Source organism: Ammospiza nelsoni, chromosome 3 (assembly GCF_027579445.1).
Source record: "Ammospiza nelsoni isolate bAmmNel1 chromosome 3, bAmmNel1.pri, whole genome shotgun sequence".
Taxonomy (NCBI): domain Eukaryota; kingdom Metazoa; phylum Chordata; class Aves; order Passeriformes; family Passerellidae; genus Ammospiza; species Ammospiza nelsoni.
Genome location: NC_080635.1, coordinates 79,638,113 through 79,658,432, shown reverse-complemented (window position 1 = coordinate 79,658,432; position 20,320 = coordinate 79,638,113). Strand labels below are relative to the sequence as shown.

Sequence of the window (20,320 nt, the reverse complement as noted above, 5' to 3'; positions counted from 1 at the left end):
GAGTGATGGGAGCAAAGCCTGGCTGGCTTTTGGGATAAAGGTCAGGAAGAAAGGCAGTGACTGACACTATATCTGCCATATCAGGGCCTGAACATAGTTTTAACCGAGAGGAGCAGCTTGTCTTCAGGAATACTGGAAATAATGAGCATTGACTGCATTAAAGTATATTAAGCTACATCCACTCTGACATAGGTCTGTACAGAAGCCATTAGGACAAAGCTGAGTAACAAAAGCTAGTAGGACATTAGGACAGCTTGGAAACATCAAGAAATAGAGAAATAACCTATAATAGCTGTGTTGAATTTGCAGGAATAGTGGCAATCAGCATCTTTGCTTCAGTGAGTGCCAGTGGTGGATATGCCTTTCCAGGGCTGGCAGTTGAGCAGTTCTACCGCTCTCAGTCTTGGCTGCAAATTTGTTGTTGGCATGGGTTGCTTCTTACTGCACTTTGTCTTATTTCAGCCCAACAGTCACCCCCCCACAGCAGAGTGCTAGTCAGATTGCCATGGGATGTGAATTAGCAGGGAAAATCCAGGAATTTTATAAGAAGAGGACATATATTGAGAGCAGTTTGCTGTCCAGTGAACCCAGAGCCTAGCAGATAATTGCTACAAGAAGTAGTTTTGACTCTTTTGCTCCTTTGTAGAGCAGGAGAGAACTTTCTCTCACAAATTTGGACCAAGTACAATTTCAATGTCTGTCTCAGCAGGTCAGTATCACAGATGTCTGTTCCAAACTGCTGGGTAATTGCTTTGTGCAAAGACATTAATGAAATAATTGTTTTCCTCCAGGAATGTGAAATTTACTTATTTGATCCCATGAATCCCATTGAAGAAATGGCAAAGCCATTTCTTACTGTTCCAGAAATGTATGCACAACTCAGTTCTTTCTGACCTGCCTGTAGCTTTGTTTTTGTTGTGAGAATATAATTTGGGATATATTTTTTCCCCATTGCTTCTTAATCTGTCTAGCCTGATACTTTTCAGACCTGTAGTTTCCTTCCTTCTCTCTCTTATTTTCTGTTATTAAATCTTCACACCACTGAAAATGTCTGAGATGTAAATTTTAGCAATTTTGGCACAGCACAGGTCTTCTTTTGGGTTATAATCAATGGATGCTCTAGCAGACTAAGGACAGGTTGAAAAACAACAAACAGGCTTCTTGCTGTGGGCTGATGCTCAGGATGGAGAACAGGGAAGCTTGGGGTTATTACAACTAATATGTACCCTAAAATGGATGGATAAGATAATTGATGTGGTACTGTACAGAGGAAAGATCTGGATGTTTGCAAGTATGCATTATTGTATTTAGGGTCTGATTCTGTTACATCCAAGCAAAGTAAATATTCCACTGGTATTTGTTAGGAGGGGGATGGTTTTTTGTAAGTGCCAGTCATTTTCTTGTCAGTATTGCTTCCAATCCTGGCTCCCATGTTTATGGTCTGTGTGTGGAACCATGTGAGAGGAAGGAGAGAGGCAAGGCTGGAAGATCCCATGTAGCTGCAGAGGTGGGGAAGGTGGAAAGGAGCTGAGGGGGATGGAACAGATTGAATGTCTCTGTCCATCAGAATAAACGTGCTGCTGCAGCCTCATAGGCCACACAAGAAAGGGCTAAAGGGTAAATGGGTCTGAGAAATGGCATGATGTTGCAATGGCTTTACAAAGTGTAAATGTACACTTTGATATACCTTTTTCTTCAAAAGATGTGCTTGATGGGCAAGTCTGGCTCTGCACCTTTGGTGGCAGAGCTGAAAGCCCTGTCAGAGGTTTTACAGGCTTTTTTGTCTGGTTGATGCCAGTCACAATGGGGTTGTGGGCAGCCCTCCCCCACTTCCCACCAGCCTGCTGGAAACTCCAGCAGGGCAGCAGAGTTCCCTAGGAGAGCCCCATCAGCCTTCAGCTGGGTCCCAGTCAGGCAGGACTTTCTTTCAGCAGAGCTCAGGAGGAGGTTTATTTAAAGCCCTGGTCCTTTCTGTGGAGGAAGTAGGAAGCGCTTCCTCCCTGTAGATCTCTATCCAAAGCTTTTGTCCACTTTCTTACAGTCCCACCCTGCTTGGAGTCGCTCCAAAACCCAGCATGCAGCCAGAGCTGTGTGCTATTGTTCAGCAGGGTCATCCCTAGCTGCAGCTCCTCTCCTTTTCTAAAACACAGTTTGGGCACCAAATGCTGAAGAGCTCTGTCCTGAGCTATGGCATGTATAAATGCCCATCTGTCTACTCTGCCCCACCATCCTCCTGTAGTTGGAAATGTCAGTTGCAGAGGAAATATGGGGGTCGACCTTCCTTTGGGAGGCTATTTGATTTTTGCCACTGACTTTTAGTTGTGAAACTTAAAGGAGGTCTCAAAATAAGTCTGACAAGTCATGATCTCTGCCACAGAGGGCCAAGAAGCTAAAAAAATAACGTTAGGCACAAGAAAGCAAGAGCCTAAAATGCTTTTAATGTACTACTGCTTATTCTCTTCAGAGCAGGGGTGGGGAAATGTGGGGTTATTTCTGTTATGCTGTGTTTATCTCAGAGAAGTCCAGGAGCAGGATCATGCCTGTGTTTGCAGGGGAGTAAGAAGAGTCTGAATGACAGGCTCAGCCAGGGGAGAGTGTCAGTTGGAGGATTTACCTGGTTCTTCCATAGTCCAGACTCGCTTCAGCTGAGCAAATAAAACTTCATCCTCCTCTGGCAGGAACCTCTCCCCCAATGCCAGTGTCCAAACATCTCTATCAGTTGTAGAACTGACTCCTCTGACCCTGAGGGTGGTACATTTGCTGGCCTTCCCTTTTTTAATGTATGTAGTGCCAACAAAGAGCCGTTAGCAGGCTTGAAGGCAAAGGGAAGCGGCCTTGCTGTTGTGTGCTGAAAGATGTGTGTGCACCCCCCAGGAGAAGGCATCACTTCAGAAACTTTCAATTCCTGCACCATCCTCCACCAGCAGAGCCCTCCTTTTAACCACTGCCACAGCCTTTAAACACTTTTTTCCTGTTCCTTTCAAGAGGAAAAAATAAATGATAAATTATTGTGTTGATCTTACGCAAACGTCGCATTTACGGAAAGATCTTGTTGACATGGTTTCTTGCACAGGATACCTTCTCCTCCTGCAGAAAAGTTGCTGAAAGCTTCCAGGAAAATAGATAATGTTATCCTTGGTGAAGGGAAACTTAAAAAAAAAAAAAAAACAAACCAAAAATATCAGCCTAGTGTGGATCTTGGTTTGCAAAAGATGCAGAATTTGGTTGAGTAGGATTTTTTTAGTCCCATTAGAAGTGGAGCAGACTAGTAGTTGATACCAGATGTATTTTAGGGTCTTTTCAGAGACCAGAGTGATAAATTAAGATGTTACAAAATGGCTGAGATCAGTATCCTGACCACCTGCTTTGGCCATACCCAGGAAAGCTTATCTGTCCATGGCCTGATATGTTAAAACCTTACGGATTAGGCACCTTTTTGCATTTGGTAAAATGAAGTTCATGAAGATCCTTCCACCTGAGAGAGCAATTTAAAGGGGATATCAGGAGCAGATTTTCTCCCTCATCCCCTTCTCCTCATGTGAACATGAAAGTCCATCTTCAGCATCAGTGTTGAGAGAAGACAGGTTTCCTGTTTTTGCAATCGAGACCTTCACCGATGCGGCACCAAGGCAGTGGGACAGGATGTGCCCCACATGTGGTCTCAGGTGCAGGTCAGCTCTTCTCATCCCACGCCTGTTGGGATGCTTCCTGCTTCAAAACTATCACATCTCCTTCCTGTTACTATACCCAGTTAGGGAAGAAAATACACCCATTTGGCCGCTACTGGCATCAATTAGATATAAATATAAAATTCAGCATGATTTGATTTTCCATTTGTTTCTTACCCAGCTTGCTAACAAAGGCTCAGCTCCAGGCAGCCCTCACCCACAGTGCTCAGAAAAACACATTTGGTGTGGGTATTGCTGGGGATGGAGCCCTGTGGTGGAGGTTAATGAGAAAAGTGATGTCTTGAGTGCAGATTGCATGATTTGCTTCCAAGATGATTTGCATTGAAGTGTTCAATGCTACACAGAAATGCCAGAAGAGAGAAAGGATTTCTGTAGGGCTGTTCTTGGTGCCCCTAAAATTACCAGCATCTCTTCTTTCTCCTCTGATATGAAGCACTCCCTTTCTTGGAGGCAGACAGTCATATTGTTCTTCTGCATAATTTATAGTGAATGCACTTAAGAGCAAATCAAACTCTTGAGTGTTCAGGATTAATGGAAGTTGCAGCTACTAAATGTGTGGGCTGGGACTGGAGGTGTCCTGCCATGCTGCTGCACCAGCCTCCTCTTGCTTTGGTATTGACAGCTGGGAGAGTCCAGTCAGTGCTCTCTGACAGCTCAGTGAAGTCATGGTGCCCATTTTAGTAGGGATTTTAGAGGAACTAGTCACAAAATCATATTGTTTGCTGTTTTCTGGAGATACCTCTCCCATTTTTAATGATGGAAGCTGAAGTGACAGGTGAGAGAAGGTATTATTACATCCCTGAGCATCATGCATGGCCAGAGAGATGGTTTGTCATATCACTGCTGCTCAAAAGGGCCCATTGTGTTTGGGATCCACCTCACAGGAGCACCATGCTCATCCCTGTGATCATTTGCTCTGGAGTTCACACCATCAAGGCACTGCCTTGGGCAAACGGGGAGCCACCAGCCTGGGTGTGCCTTGGCATGGGCAGGACAGCAGAACAGTGCAGGACAGCTGGGTGTCCACATCCCACCATAAATGTTGCTATAATCCAACACAAGGTGCCTGCCATTGTGTTCTCAAGGCACAAAGGCTGCCCTGATAATAACCTGAACACAAACCTTGCATCATGTTCCTGGTGTGACACTTTGTCCAGGGGCCATGGCTTTTCTGCACAGGATAGTAGTCACTGTAATTTTGGCTCCCTGGTTCTAAAAGTTAATTTTGAAAAATCCCTGAGAGATTGGTACAGTCACATGCACCAACTTGAGTAATATCCTTAGGTATTCTAGAGCTCGGGCTGATTCCTGCCAGCAGATTTGGTCTTCTGCTCCTTGAATTGCTGCATCCAGCAGAACCAGGTTCCTTCCTTATGAGTGGGATGCTGTTCTCATGTAGTTATTTCACTCTCAGTTTTTAATTCACATCTCTGTAAGGAGAAAAATCTAGGAAAGTTAAACTCTAGGTTTGCTATTAGATTTGAAACTTCAGTGATTTTTCCATTCAACAAACAGGAAGATAAAGCTGTGAAGCAATTTGATTACTATTATTTACCACTGAAGGGGAAATAAAATACTGTTTTGAGAAAAATTTTGTTTTAGTATTTTTACAAGAAATTTAACTAGTGGCTTTTGTGCTATTTTGAAGTGATGATCAAAATTTAAAAAAAGGTACTTTAGAAACCTATATTAATAAAATAAATGGGTGCATATATATTAGATGTCATATTTTTGGAACAAAACCAACCTGTGTATTAGTAGTAAAAATTGTTAGCCATAGCTGTGAATTTGGACATTGAACATGTTAGTAACAAAGAATCTTTCTCTTTTGGTTGATTTTTTTCCCCCTCCAGTATATCTTAATACTTTCAGTTAATGTTGAATTTTTGTTAGAGGTAGCTGATTGGCATATCTCCAAAGCCACATTTTGTAGCATATTTTTGATGCCTTAAGTTTTAGCTTTCATTTTATCCGGATTCTGTACTGCATTAGTGTCTAACTCTGAACTTCATGTGAAGTGTTAGCAAGTTCTCCTCAGAGTTTAGTCAGACAAAACAATCCCTTTCCAGCCAAGAGCCAAGGACACTGTTGCAGTTTCAGGCCCAAAAACTATCATCAACAGCAAATTGAGGAGAGCAAACTGGGAGGATGGGACTTCATAACCCGAAGCTGTAACTGGACAATTAACCCCAATATGTAAATGGACCAAAACTTATAAAAGTGTAAAAACTCGTGACTTGGAGTCCATCTTGGGTGTAGCCTCAGCTGGGCACTTGTACTGCCCAAGGTGGGTCCTTCAAAGGCCTTTTAAATAAGTACATACTTTATTCCTTTAACACTGTCTAGCCTCTGTTCTAGGTAGCCTCTCAAGGCATCATTTTCACTAAAGATACACCTGCTAAAGAAAGCTTCTTTAGTTAAATAAAAACGTTTCTTTTCACTCTTTGAAAGCAAGCCCAACTCTCTTCCCTGCTCTTTTTCAAAGTAGCTACCCTGAAATGCCCTTAATTGCCCCATATCTCAGCACAGTACCTGCAGCTGGGGAATGAAAGGATGTCAGATCTTTTCCTTGTTTTTTTATTTAGGTATCATTAGCAGTGAGGATGGTCTTGCAGACCATGCCTGAGGGCTGGGTATCATCTGTCATTGTCTAGTTAGCCAGTGTCCTTGTCCCCAAACTCTCCATCTTCTCCACAGGAGTGGCTCTGATGCTGTGGAATTAGCTCAGGTGGCATTGGTTGGCTCTTCTTACTGACAGAGTTTGACTAATTATTCTGAAATTTAATCTGGATTCCTTTCTCTCAGGGCTGTGATTATTCTGTAGAGAATTTTTCTGTGATTTACCTTCGTCAATTAAATAAATGTATCATAGGAAACTTCTAAAATCTAATGAAAAACAGCCCAACTGTGCTACTTCTGTGGTTTTAATTATATTATCAACACATTGCCTTGTGCTAATCTTTGTCACTTTTCTTCTCTTTTTCTAAAAGTGTTCTCTCTGATTTCCCAGTTCCCATCAGGATCCTTCCCCTATCCTGCAGGCCAGCATTCAATGAGTTTTATTAAAAATTATGTATTACAATACTATATTCAGTGAACATGACGTGGGTTTTTCCTCATGCAACCCAACCTTCTCAGAAAAAGACCTTGTGCACTAAGACATTGTGCAGACATGTTTTCCTTGATCTGCAATATTGTGTAAACAAACTGTAATTTTTTTAAGCCTTGCCAGCTTTGCACAGCATCTGAAAAAAATAGGACTGGCTGCTTCTCCCTTGGTTTTGTTTAAAAAGAAAGGACAAAGGGAGGAGATGAGGAAAATCCACTCATGATTTTCTTTTCCTGTCTGCAATCACAGGCTGCATTACTGCCCAAACTGCTCCCACCCAAATTAACCCAATTTCCTAATTTACTTGAAATATTTCTGTGCTTTTCTTACTGCATTGGGAATATTTGCCCTTTACAGTAATAAGCTCTTCTCCCTGAGATGGAGAACATCACGGAGAGCTCTCCAAAGAATTGCCATGTTTCTGGTCCCAACATGGGTCTCGTTTATTACTCACTAGCAACAACTCATGGATGTTTGGGGGTAGTTTGTGATCCATGGCAAACTCTCCTCTGCTGGTGGGGGCCGGTGTTGGTGGGCACAGTGGGCAGCAATGGGTGCAGCAGGTGTCAGCATCCCCACACTCTTTGCAGTGACTCCAGCACCTGGGAAGATGCTGCCACAGGGATCTGCAAGTGCCTCTTCACCACACACTTGTGATCCGAATGTAAAATGGTTCTCAGGTTAATGTACTGATGCTCCATGTCAGTGACTAACTGATTTTTCCCTGTAAATCAGGAATATAATCCTGAACACAGTGACTTCAATAGATGGGAGCAACCCAGACACCTCCAAGCGAATTTATTCTGTTTCAGCCTTTGCAGCTGACTCTGTGAAATGACTGTGCCAGCCTTTGTCTCACATAGCTGTTTGCAGGGTTGGAGAATTTGTAATTATATTGTTCTTTGGCAAGGTGAGGGGTAGGTGGTTATTTTTAATGGATTTTCATCCCAGACATGGAATCAGGTTTTCAAGACCATGTAGTTCCTGGGTATGTGTTTATGGGTAAACTCACACAGTGAGGTGGCTCGAGGTCTCTTTACCAATTCACTCTACCTTTCGAAGGACATTCAATGAGCATATGTGAATTGTTACTGAGTTTTCTGAAACTGAAATGTGGGTGGTACATTGAGTGGTCCTTCCCCTTCACGCACTGTTTTTAATAAACTTCTGAAAAGGATTAAACTTGAAAGTGAGTTGCAAATAAGCAATGTTTCTTATATAAGTAAAAGCAGAATTAGTTACTGAAAGTGAAAAATTTAAAAAGATCATTTATTTATTTAGGCTGGTCTTTTCTTCAGTTGTCAGTTTTTGTTTTTCCTTCTGTTTCCCCGAAGGCAGCAACAGAAGCAGCTTCAGCCCCTCTTGACAGGAGCCTTTTGCATCTCAAACCCTGCAGGCTTTGAATTTTTTGTGGCATTATTGATTAAGATATTTCTTTTATCTCACTGCTAAATTATTAGCTTTTCAAGAGGTGAAGATAAGCCTTTTTGCAATTCAGACTTTATCAAAAGGTGTTACTTTGGGCCCCTGTCTGCAGCCTGGGAAAATGTGACAGGTGCAGCAGTGGCTGGTATGTGGGTGTCAGCTTTTGCCGCAGGGCAGGAAAGAAGTTCACACGAGTTTACCAGGCAGGACCAGATATCTATAGCAACGTATTTGTATATCCTGTGCCTTGTCTGTTGCAACGCTGGTTGCTTAGGATACTGACATTAAAACATGTAACAAAATCTGCTCTTCACTCTGGAGTTCATTATCTGTCCCAGCCCATGGAACTGCACATTTCCCCCCATCCCCAGCTCAGATCAGAACCCCTGAGCAGCCCTCGGCAAAGCACGGTCCAGAGGATGTTGTTATAATCCTGTTTTGCAGCCTGTTGCTGCACGATCATTTTTTACCTACCATCACTAGCTGGGGTGTGTGGGAGCCCATCTCTCTTTTAGAGCTTGGCCCGCAGGAGCTGGAGGCTTCCTGAGCACCTCTGTGTGTGGCTGAGCTGGTGAGAGCTGCTGCTGCCCATGCAGGAAATGTACTCTCAAGGGTGTGCTCCTGAACTGTGCCAGCACACATCTTCAGTGCCTCGGGCTTGCCTTAGGACTGCCTGTGCGGAGTTTTTTTGTGGTGTGTTGTTTGGTTGGTTTGTTTTGTTGTTTGTTTGTGGGGCTTTTGTTTGGGGTTTTGTTTGCTTATTTGTTTGGGAGTTTTTTGTTGTTGGTTTTTTGTTTTGTTTTTGTTTTTTTAATACAAGGATCAAACTTTTAAAGATAGAGCCTCAGTGACAAGTCTGATGCTTTAGGTATTTTAATAAAAAAATATTCCACCCCTGTTTAAATGGTTCTTGCATTTCAGACCAACCCAGAGCAATGTTTGCTGCCTGGCTTATGCTGTTCATTTTCTTTGGGCTCCTGCAGTCATGGAGCAGCTTCATGACTGTAACAGATTTGACACACTTACTCTGCTTTATAAGTGAGCACCTCAAGAGAAATGATGCTACACTTGCCCCCTGCAAAGCAGATAGCTCAGATAATATGAAGAGTATTTGTTCTGTTTCTCTGTGCACTGTCTTTCTCAGCTGGAAAGCACCTCTGTCTTATAGACAGGCATTTCATCAATTTTCCTCTTTTTATTAGCACTAAATTAGTATCCAAGGGGGTTTGCACAAGGAAATACTTCTCTAAGGAGTTATTCCTCCTTTTGCAGCCGTAACTGATTCACTGAGAGGATTCCATGATGAGCTCATTTCAAGGCAGTTTTGCTTTCACAAGCTTTGCAGTAAAAAGCTGGTTTGGTCTCTGGCTTTCTGGGTTACATGGTCAAAACACACTTCTACCGGCTGTGACTGGTGGTTGACAGAGGGCTCTTGTGAAAGTGGGATGCACTGAGCTTTGTTACAAGTATTTCAAGTACTTTAGTGTGGGGAAACTGACAGCCAGTCCATCTGTCGGTAAAAACACAGAATTGCTACATTAGCTGTTTCAGACTTTGCTACAGTTACCCAGTGCTGTACGACCCAATCTGGTGGTTTAACCCCAGCCCGCAGTGGGACGAGGATGAGAACTGAGGGGGAAAGGTAAATCTGTGGGTTGAGATCAGAACAGTTTAATAACTGAAATAAAAGAAAATATTATTATAGTAATCATGATAACAATTGTAGTGAAAAGGGAGATAATAAAAACAGAGAGAGGGGTAACATCCAAGAGAAACAAGGGATGCACAGTACAATTGCTCATCAGCTGCTGCCCAGTGCCCAGTGCATCCCTGAGCAGTGATCAGCCCTCTGCCCTGACAATCCCCCCAAGTTATATTCTGACCATGACAGCATGGAGTGATATCCCCTTGTTCACTTCAGGGCACCTGTCCTGGCTGTGCTCCCTCCATATTTCTTGAGCACCTTCTCACTGGCAGAGCACAGGAAACTGAGAAAGTCTTTGACTTGGGGTGAGCCCAGCTCAGCAGCAACTAAAACTTCAGCGTGCTATCAACATTATTTTCATTCTCAAATCCAAAACACAGCCCTGTGCCAGCTACTAGGAAGAAAATGAACACTGCCCCAGCTGAAACCAGGACACCAGTGTGTGTCTTTGCCTCAGTAAAAGACCTTTTTGCTCATTATTGGGCTTTTGCTATGAGATTATTGCTGATTTTTTGTAAGCCTAGAAGGACAGAGGTTACATTCAGGTGGGAGTTCTCTGGCAGCTTGGTTTTGAGCCCGGCTAGAATTAATTAGAATTAGAACAGGCACCACATAATTTTAACAAAAATTTTGGTATGAAACTGGAACAAAAGTTCATCTGCATTTCCCCCTGTTTAAGCCTTACATGGCCGGGGTCTCTTTCACGAGCAGTGATTGACTTGCTAAGGCCTCAGCTCTGCATTTAGACAACCAAGATGCTCCTTGTCTGATCACCTCAAGGGCATTCCTTGGATTGTTTTTCTTACTGCTGTGATAGTGCCAGATGCTCTGAGGGCTTTTGCTTGTCAAGGAAAGCAGGGACAGACCTTGCTGCAGTGTATGTGATATCTCTTCCCTGGATTTCACCCTGGTGTGATGGGAATTGAGGGAAAGGCAAGCCATACTGGAGTTAGGTCTCTGCTAACTGCCCAGGGCAATATTGGGTGCAAGGATGTCTCTTCTGCTTTGCTTTCTACACCCACTGCAAAAAGTGATTTAGCTGGTAAAGGCTCGTTAAAAAAAAAGCAACAAAACACAGCCCTAATCACAGGACTGACCAGAGCATCCCAGCCCTGCTCCCTGTGATTTCCATTAGCAGCCATCCTCTGAGTGGTCTTGTGGCTAAATCAGCTGCTGAGCCTCTGGAAAGTGATTTGATGAAAGCATTTTATAGCAATCGAATGAAATGTCAGTTGGATGCCAGCAGCAGGGGTTGCTGTCATGATTAATGAGATATTTAGGCATTTCATTTTGAAGGAGCTACCTGCAACACAATTTAAATCAAAGCTGGTTTTTTTAGATGGGCTTTAATAAATTAATGTTAATGTTGGTTATTTAATTATTCACATGAAATTGGTTACAACTGCAGGATTGCATTTGGGCTGAACATGTTATGAAGCCTTTCAGAAAGCTCATATGCAAAAAAAGGTTGTGTTCAGAGCATTGCACATCTTCTGATATAAAGTGATGTGAAAGAGGAGGAAGGGTTGAAAGGGCCTGTAATTTTTTGAATGCAAAGATTGCTTGAATATAAAGCTTTTGAAGCTGATATTTAATGAGCATCTCTTCAAATAACAAGATGTATCTACCACTAGGAGAAATAGTGAAATCTAGTTCTAGATTTATTTATTTATTCTATTAATCTAGAATGATTACCCTACCTCTGTTGTCTAGGGGTGTCTATTTTTCAAGGGAACAGGAATGATAAAGATACTACAGCAATAGGGAGAAATTATATTAAACCTTTTCAAACCACTTTTAACTACCAGTTGAAAGTTTTGCAGTCCTTAACCCTGAGAGTCAATAAAGCTGAGGCAACTTCTGCTTATGTGTTAAGTGGGCTCTGCTGTTCCTCCTGCCCCTCTCCCAGGGAATTCTGAGGCACTGGTTGGTAAGGCAGGGACTGCTTTTCCAGACACTACTTGTTACAAAGCATCTGGGAATCATGAAGTGGAGGGGCTCACTGAAGGCTGGAAACTGCAGACACCTCCTCACTCAAGGAGAGGAACATACTATTACAATTTCTGCTCTTTAAAAAAATGTATCACATCTGATCTATTATTTGCTCCAAGCTGCTCTTTTCTGCAATTTGACTTCAGCAGACTGGAATATTGTGTTTTCTGCCCTCGGCACTGCAAGGATGACTATCTGGGGCAGAGAAGATTGGAAGATGGAAAGGCAGTGGCAGTGGCTGAGAGTTAGTGGTTTAACTGGAGGGCAGCCTGATGCTCTCCTGGGGTGATGCTGGCAGCGACCAGGAGCTGTAACATCCCTGCATGTTGGGAGCAAGCAGAGGCATGTCAGGTATGTGGAGAAAACTCTGCAATATAATCGACAAAAATAAAGCTTTGGAGTTGAAGTATTGGCAGCTTTTCTGGAAAACAGAAGTGCTAATGATAACACAGTTGTCCGTTAATGCACGGAACTAACGAGCAGCTGTTTGTCTCTGAGCATTAAGCCACAGAGCAGGATGTGGATTTTTTACATTGCTGAGGCAGTGCACAGACTAAATGGAATACAAATAAAACAAGCTTACATTCTGCTGTAGAGCAGCTTATTTTTTGCTGACCTTTAGCATTTTAAATTCTTTTGGGTTCTTATGCATGCTTGGAATTTTTACTCTCTGGGAAGTGCTTAGCCCCTGTTTTTCCTGGTTTCTGCATGCTTTGCAGCTCAGCTCTTGCAGTTTTCAGGTAGTCTGCAGTGTTGGCCTATTACTAACCTGTCTTCTGCATTGGCTCTGAGCAAACCCAACAGGCACAACAGTCTGTGCAGAGAAACATCATTTATGCAAACCAGTCACAGGAGTTTGTGCACACTTGTGAATAAACTTCTTGAATGTAAGGAAGGACATGCAACTCAACCTCTAGCTCGGCAGCACAGTTTGATATTGCTAGGTAGCCATGAAAGAATGCAAGGGATAAAAGTAAGAAATTATCAAGGTTTTGTTTATTTCCTGTTGTTGCACAAGTGCAGATTGACCATCTTTCATTTTGCTGAAAGAGCTCTCTTACTGCCAGGCAGTCTCACCTTGTGTGGCACAACACAGGCATTGTCAAGAGAGAGGAGAGACCCAGCCCTCTCCTGATATCCTGACGAAATCCTGGATTTAAATGTGCTTTGGCCCTGGTGAAGGAATATTGAACCTACTGAATAAGCTTCTCTAAAAGCATAAACCCAAGTAAACTTGAAAAGAATTGCTTTGCCAAACATTTTGCTTTAAAAAGCCTTATTCTCTAATTCTCTGGGAGGGCTGGAAAGGATGAAATCCCTTATGCTGGTGCTGCTGTAGCAGTGATCCATCTGCTCATGCTGCCTTCATGGCTGAGAAAAAGAGGGAGAAGCCTTTTGGGGTGCTGCTGTTGAGCATGGGCTGTGCTGAGCTTACCCTTGCTGCACCCTCCTGTGACCCTCAGGTGCCACAAGGAGCACCAACCAAGCCCCACCATACAGGACCAAGCTCCCACTGCTGTGGGACAAGGGATGCAGGGAGGGAGGAAAATCTGGATAAGCCAAAGGGTTTCAAAGAGCATCAGGACAATGCAAACATGACAGGCATGGAGCTACCTGCCCTTCTTGCTTCTTGTTCAGCTGCATTTACTGTCACTTTTGAATAGATAAATTTGTCTTTTCATCACTGCTGCTGTCCCTGCCCGCTCCCACTCAGTCATGGCAGCAGATCAGCCTGTGGAGGAATCCAGAGCTGGGCATTGCAAGCCGTGTGATGGAGGAGTGGGACTGCAGCACAGAACTAAAATACTGAGCTTTATTATTTGCCACATAATAAGGATTAATAATAAGAACGAATATTTCCGAAATACTTCCTCCTGAACTACCTTCCCCTCCACAGCATATTAGTCACTGAGAGAGCCTAGAGGAGAGGAAAGGAAGCCAAATTAAATGAAGTCTTTTCCTGGTGATTTATAGCATCCTTTTTCTCCTCTTACCCCCTTGCCCCAGGGGGACCCTCTGTTTCTAGAAGGGTTCTACCTCTCCCCAGCCCCCTCTGCCTAGTGTGGCTGGAGCTCAGGCAGATTTTCTCTTGCTTTGCAGCTGCTGAACCCAGACCCAGAAGAGGATGGGGAAGCAGAACAGCAAGCTGCGCCCCGAGGTGCTCCAGGACCTGCGTGAGAACACCGAGTTCACAGACCACGAGCTGCAGGAGTGGTACAAGGGCTTCCTAAAAGATTGCCCCACGGGCCATTTGACTGTAGAAGAGTTTAAAAAAATATATGCAAATTTTTTTCCCTACGGCGACGCGTCGAAGTTTGCGGAGCACGTCTTCCGCACCTTTGACACTAACGGCGACGGGACGATCGACTTCAGGGAATTCATCATCGCCCTGAGCGTCACCTCCCGGGGCAAGCTGGAGCAGAAGCTGAAGTGGGCATTCAGTATGTACGACCTGGATGGCAACGGGTACATCAGCCGTGGGGAAATGCTAGAAATAGTGCAGGTGAGCATTATCTCTATTGGACATCTTCTTTGTGGTGATGTAACCTCTTCAGAAGACAGCTGGAGATGAGGGATGTGCTGAGCTGGGTCACTCCTGCCCCAGGAAGGCTCCTGAGCCCATGGTTTTGTAGGACCCATGATGGGACCTACAAGATGCAGATGAGGAAAGGCCTGAGATATGAACAGGGCACTTGTGCAGCTGGCCTGCAGCCAGAATTCTGGGGGTTTCTTAGTGTGATGTTCACAGGATCAAAAACCCTAAATGCAAATTCTGTTGACCTGATTAATCTCAGAGTTAATGCTTTGAATCTTCAAATGTGGAATATGAACTCTGGATGAAAGGCTGTAGCATGCCTTTGTGTCCCAAAGGCAGAGGACCTGTATACCACAGGCTGTAGTGGGGGCAGGCAGCACAGTCCCCTGCGCCCCTACCCCACATGCTTGCAGGGGTTTGGCCTCAGCAGTGGCTGCTTGTCACCCACTGTGCAGCTGAGATGTGTGTCTTGTGCAGTGCAAGGGAGTCATGCATCAGCCAGTGCCCTGACACTGGTCCTCATGCTTGGGGTGGGAGAATTTAGGTGAAAGTCTAGGACTGCAGACACTCTAAAGAGGACTTCTCATTATTCATGTTCTTGTAAGTCAGAAGAAGCATTTCCTTATCCATTCCCAAAGGCAAACTACCCCTATTGCTGTGTATTCATATTTGCCATAATCCATGTAGCACCCCACATACATACATACAACTGGGTGGAGGGTGAGAGCCAGACAAAGAGGTGCTGGCTTAGCCCTGCTGCACCATTGTCTCCTCTATTTCAGCTCAGTCCTGCTCATACATTAATCTAGACTCTGGCTTTCAGTTAAACTGACCCAGCTCTTCTTTTGAAGCACAAATGAATACAGGAAAGAAAAAAAAAAGAAAAAGCTGCAGTCAGAAATTCCCATTCATTTTGGTTTATAAAGTCCTGCAGCTGCCTGCCAGGGTCAGCTGTCTTTTTTTTTGTTGCTACAGGCTTAAATTCTTTTCCTCTGTCCCATGCTTTATCATTTGGGTTATGTTTTTCTTATATCTCTTTTTTTAAACTTTTTTTAAATACTCAGGCAATTTACAAAATGGTTTCATCAGTAATGAAAATGCCAGAGGATGAATCCACTCCCGAGAAGCGAACAGACAAGATCTTCAGACAGATGGACACAAACAATGACGGTAGGATTGCCACTGGCACCCCTTCCTAAGCTCTGGAAATAGAGGTTTTCTAGCCCAGCCGTGGTAGATGGCAGAATTTTGAGAGAGGGGAGAAAGGGTAGGAATGTCCCCACTGGTGCCTCTGGCCTCTGCCTCACCTTGTTGAGTATCTTTGGTCCATGATAAATAGGATGAATAACTGAGCAGTGAACAGAGGGTGAATTCTCCTGCTGGGGGGCTGATAGGGGAGCAGTCCTTCCCTGGCATTTCATGGGTTAATCCCCTTCTGCAAAGGCTCCTCTGAAATCCCCATGTCTTTGGGTTATTTTCTCTGGACATAGCACAAACTTGGCACAAGATTTTGTTCCCACTGCCCTTGATAGGGTGGCACTTCTGGGTTTGTCATCAATATCATGAGTCCTGAATGTGGCAGGGCACATGAAAGCAAAAATTCCCCAGATCCATAACACTTATTTTCTCTGTGTGTTTATGGCATGTATAAACACATGGTCACACACCTCTGTTGCACTGAGCATCAGGGAGTTGTAGCAGCTCCCAAGCCAGGTTGTGGAGCTCCTTGATCAATTATCTGACAATGCGCACATCATAACCCCTCCACCTGTGCTGGCTCATTTCCTTGGGTTTGAAGAATACAAGCAAAAAATGATCAATTTCCTTTTTTTCATCAGCCTGATGACATGTTTCCTTTATTCCCAGTTGAGGTGGAGTTTTTGCCTGGGAATTACCCTGTCAGAGGCTGAGGTGGCAACTGCCCACATCAGTCAGGAACTGTGTCCCATTGATGTGCTCAGTGAGAGCAAAGACTTGATTGTAGCACTGAGATATGGAGACTTGAAAAAATACAATTTTATGTACATAAAGGGTCTGATTTAAGAGGATTTTATGGCTGCATTTTGATGTCTGCTACTGCAGTCCCCAGGGCAAATTCCTGGCCTTGCTGAAGTCCTCAAGTATTTTACCTTTGACTTAATCAAAACTAGCACTTCATCCCCTGGCTTAACATGTGGAGGGCCCTAAAATAACATTATTAAAATATTCTTGGTCTGCAGAAAGTAGCAATGTGTGCAGATGTGTAACAGAGTAGTAGTCCCAAAATCTGCCATATCCATGCATCCTCTATCTGTTGCACTTTGTTGCTGAAATAAAATCATCCTATTCCCAGTAAAATATCAGCCCTGCAATCCATGCAGTGCCAAGGAATAACATCTGCACATGTGTGTCTGGTGGCTGAAAATGTTTCTTTCCCATCTGACTGTTGGGCATTGCAAATAGATTTTGAGTTGGGCTTTGCTTTTAAGTAATACAGGGCAAAGGGCAAACCAGTAAATATCCTGATAATTAGGGGACCTCTGCTTTTGTTAAAAACACTTAGTTTGGGAACATTAGCTTAAAATCCAGAAATTAGTGTGCCATGGGTTTTTGAGCTTCTGTAATTTCTCTAAGAGGAAGGCTTGCTCATTCATGGAATCATAGAGCTATGTCCCTAAGTGCCACATCTACACATCTTTTAAATGCCCTGGGCAGTCTGTTCCAATGCTTGACAACCCTTTTGGGGAAGAAATTTTTCCTAATATCCAATCTAAACCTTCCTTGGTGCAACTTGAGGCCATTTTCTCTTGCCCTATTGCTTGTTATTGGGAGAGGAGTTCGTCCCTGTTCAACCTGTTTTCAGTGCTGGCCACCAGGGTCATTCCTCTTCCATCTCTCCTGGGGCTGGTGCAAACTGGCACAATGAGCTGGTACCTCTCTCTCTCTTTGGGTGCATGTGGCCAAAAGTGGGAGCAGGCAGCTCCCAAGTGCAGGATAGGATGTTTGTGTGTGGCTCCTGTCTCGAGCATAGCAGTTTGGGGTGGGTAAGGATAGCCCTGGGGTGTTGTGTGAGGGTAGGGTAGGTGAGAACACAAGCTAGATGGGAGATTACTAGACATATCCAGTAATCTAGACATGTTTAGTAATCAGTTTAGTGTCTGGGGTGCAGCAGGTTGCTTGTTGCCTCGTTTTCATAGGGAAAATTTCTTTGTTCATTGATATTGCCACATCCTATTTCTGCCATGAATGCTGGAGCAGGGGAGTATTGGTGCTAGCTACCTGCTGGGGGGCTGGGTGACCCCACCATGAGGTCTGGAGGACCAGATAGAATATTTCCTCCTTGCTGTACCATGACATTCCATGGGATTGTTGGTGCCAGGGGATGCTGGGGTGGTTGCTCCTTCAGAGATCAATTTTCAGCACCTCAGATTGTTACAAGGTCTATCCAAGTCAATTCCTCTGGCCTAAATTAAAGATGTATAAAACAGAAATGCTCAGGAGCAACACATAGCAGTAGGTGTGCCCCAGGGCTGACTTTGCTTGTAAAAAAAGAAAAAAACAAAACCATCCTATTCCTAGGTACACCCACTAGGGCACAGCAAGTCATGGAATCATGGAATAATTTGGGTTGGAAGGGGCCTTTGAAGGTCATGTAGCCCAACACCCCTGCAATGAGCAGGGACATCTTGAACTAGATCATGTTGCTCAAACCCCAATCCAACCTTGTAGATGCCAGAGAAGCCATGACTGCTGAGCCCCACATGTCACAAGAAACAAGAGGACAAAGTGGGGATATTTGGAATATTTAGGTTTCAAGTGTTTGTAATAAAAACATCATTTCAAAGCATACATGTGTTCAGGTACCATACCTTGTGTTCATGTGTCATGTTATTCATATAGTCTGGTTCTGAGCAAAAAGCTGCCAAATATTATTGGAACAGTTGTTTTTAGATTTGGGACTGTCTTTTTAAACAAAGAAATAGCAATTATTATGCTGGATTGTTTTGCAGAAGAAAAATGCATTTGGGCTTAAAGGCTTGAGTAGGATTTAGCTGCTGTGCATTGCGCTAAATTCCCCTCGATGCCTTTGCGATAGATTAAATAGATGTTACGTTGCCTCGGTGAGGAGGGATTCTCTGCTACAGCAATGATGACAGGAACAACTGACTCTTTAAAAAATTATTTCCATTTTGGTTGTCCTCTCTGTCAGGTAAACTGTCGCTGGAAGAGTTCATCAAAGGTGCCAAGAGCGATCCCTCCATCGTGCGGTTGTTACAGTGCGACCCCAGTAGCGCGAGCCAATTCTGATGAAAGCGGACAGTGTGCTCAGAGAACCTCGGCTTGTGTCCTTCAAGCTTTGCTCGCAAACGGATGCCTTCTCAACCATCCCTCCACACTTCACGGATAAGACCCCGTTGCCGGATCGTGTGTGTGCGCGTGTGTCCGAGCGAACCAGCCCTCGCTCCCCCACTAACACCAGTGCAGTTCTCCTGCGGCAGCTGCGGTTCTGCTTCCCCGTAACATTACCATTCACTCTGCACATTTGAAACATTATTCGAAAGGTTTGTTTACATGCAGCTACGAGAGAGTTCAATGGCTGGCAAGATACCACTTCACTTAGTCCGTGAGAAAGGTGATGTTCCCGTAGTTCCCGAGAAGATGCTAGGTAGGACTTTTACCCAAAATAGCAGATGGTAGATAATTTATTTTGCTTCAGAAATTACTATGTTGGGGGAAAAAAAAGAAAATAAAAAAAAGTGGACTGAATGGAGTGGAAAGTTAAAAAAAAAAAAAAGAAAAAAAAAAAAGCAGCTTTCCTGGGCATGGTTCCAATTTTCTTTTTGAGGAAAATTGCTTGCACTTATCTAATGGTCTTTACTTTCTTTTAATATATATATAAATTATATATATATGGTGAAGTAAAATTTTAAATATTTAGGTCATCTATTTAAGGCATAAAATAGAATTCAAGCTTTGTTTCTTCTAGTCGTCTGTGATTTATTCAGATCTTGGAGATTGTTTTTTTGTGATATTTATGCATTAGCAAATTGCTGTTCCAAAAGAAATGCATGACTAGCAGTTTGTGGATATTTCACTCTGTTTAATTCCTGAATGCAAATATTTGTTCATTTTTACTGTCAGTCATTCCGGTATTACTGTATTAACAAAAGACCTGAAAGGAGTTCATCCTCATTTTGTATTTCTCAGTGGAGTCCTACTTTCTGGTGGTTGCTGCGTTAAATGGCTTTTGAGTGCCCCAAGGTGACGTGACTGGCACTGCTGTTCTCAACTTGGCTACACCTCCTCCCTTTTGCTGTTGATATGTTAATAGTCTTGTGCATTCCAGTGTTATTTAATATCTGCCTAATGCCAAGAAATATTAATTGAAATAAAAGACTACTTTTCTTGTCACTGCCTGTCTTGATCTAAGCCATGAACCGAGATCCTAGTGTTGGGTATTTGGGGAAGGGCAAGGATGGCTCCCTGCACACCTCTCAGTCTTGTCTGAGACACATGGCCTTTAAATGCATAGGGGTTTTGGGAGCTGGCTGTTGCGGCTGGGTTAACACAGTGGTCTTAGTGCCTGTGGGATCCAGCTCCATCCCAGCTGAATCCAGGGTAAAGATTGCAGAAAGGTGACAACTGAGTTTCTGCTGGATGCAGAGCAACTCAAGGCAATGAAGGAAAAGCTGCTGGCCCTGCTGCCTGGGCTACCATGGCCACAGCTTTTTAAAATAAAGTTCCTGTCAGGTACCAGGTACCTGCTGGATTAACATTTGACACTGGTAGCATGGGAAGCAATTTTCTCCACATTCATCAGGTCTGCGAGTAGCTGCATAAGCCTGCCCTCTCTGCAAAGTAAAGTATCAAAAATTATTTGGCCT

The 20,320-nt window shown here is 43.6% G+C and overlaps 1 protein-coding gene across 3 annotated transcripts in view; it reads left to right on the top strand.

The window, feature by feature from the left end:
• Positions 1-19,847, top strand: part of HPCAL1 (hippocalcin like 1) — a 79,774-nt gene extending 59,927 nt beyond the window's left edge. For all 3 annotated transcript variants that reach the window (XM_059468199.1, XM_059468198.1, XM_059468200.1), the window contains 3 exons: positions 14,021-14,423; positions 15,521-15,626; positions 18,646-19,847. In XM_059468199.1, coding sequence (XP_059324182.1) covers positions 14,046-14,423; positions 15,521-15,626; positions 18,646-18,743 — 582 coding nt within the window. In that variant the 5' untranslated portion in view covers positions 14,021-14,045 and the 3' untranslated portion in view covers positions 18,744-19,847. The remainder of the gene's footprint in view (positions 1-14,020; positions 14,424-15,520; positions 15,627-18,645) is intronic.
• Positions 19,848-20,320: the final 473 nt, after the last annotated feature.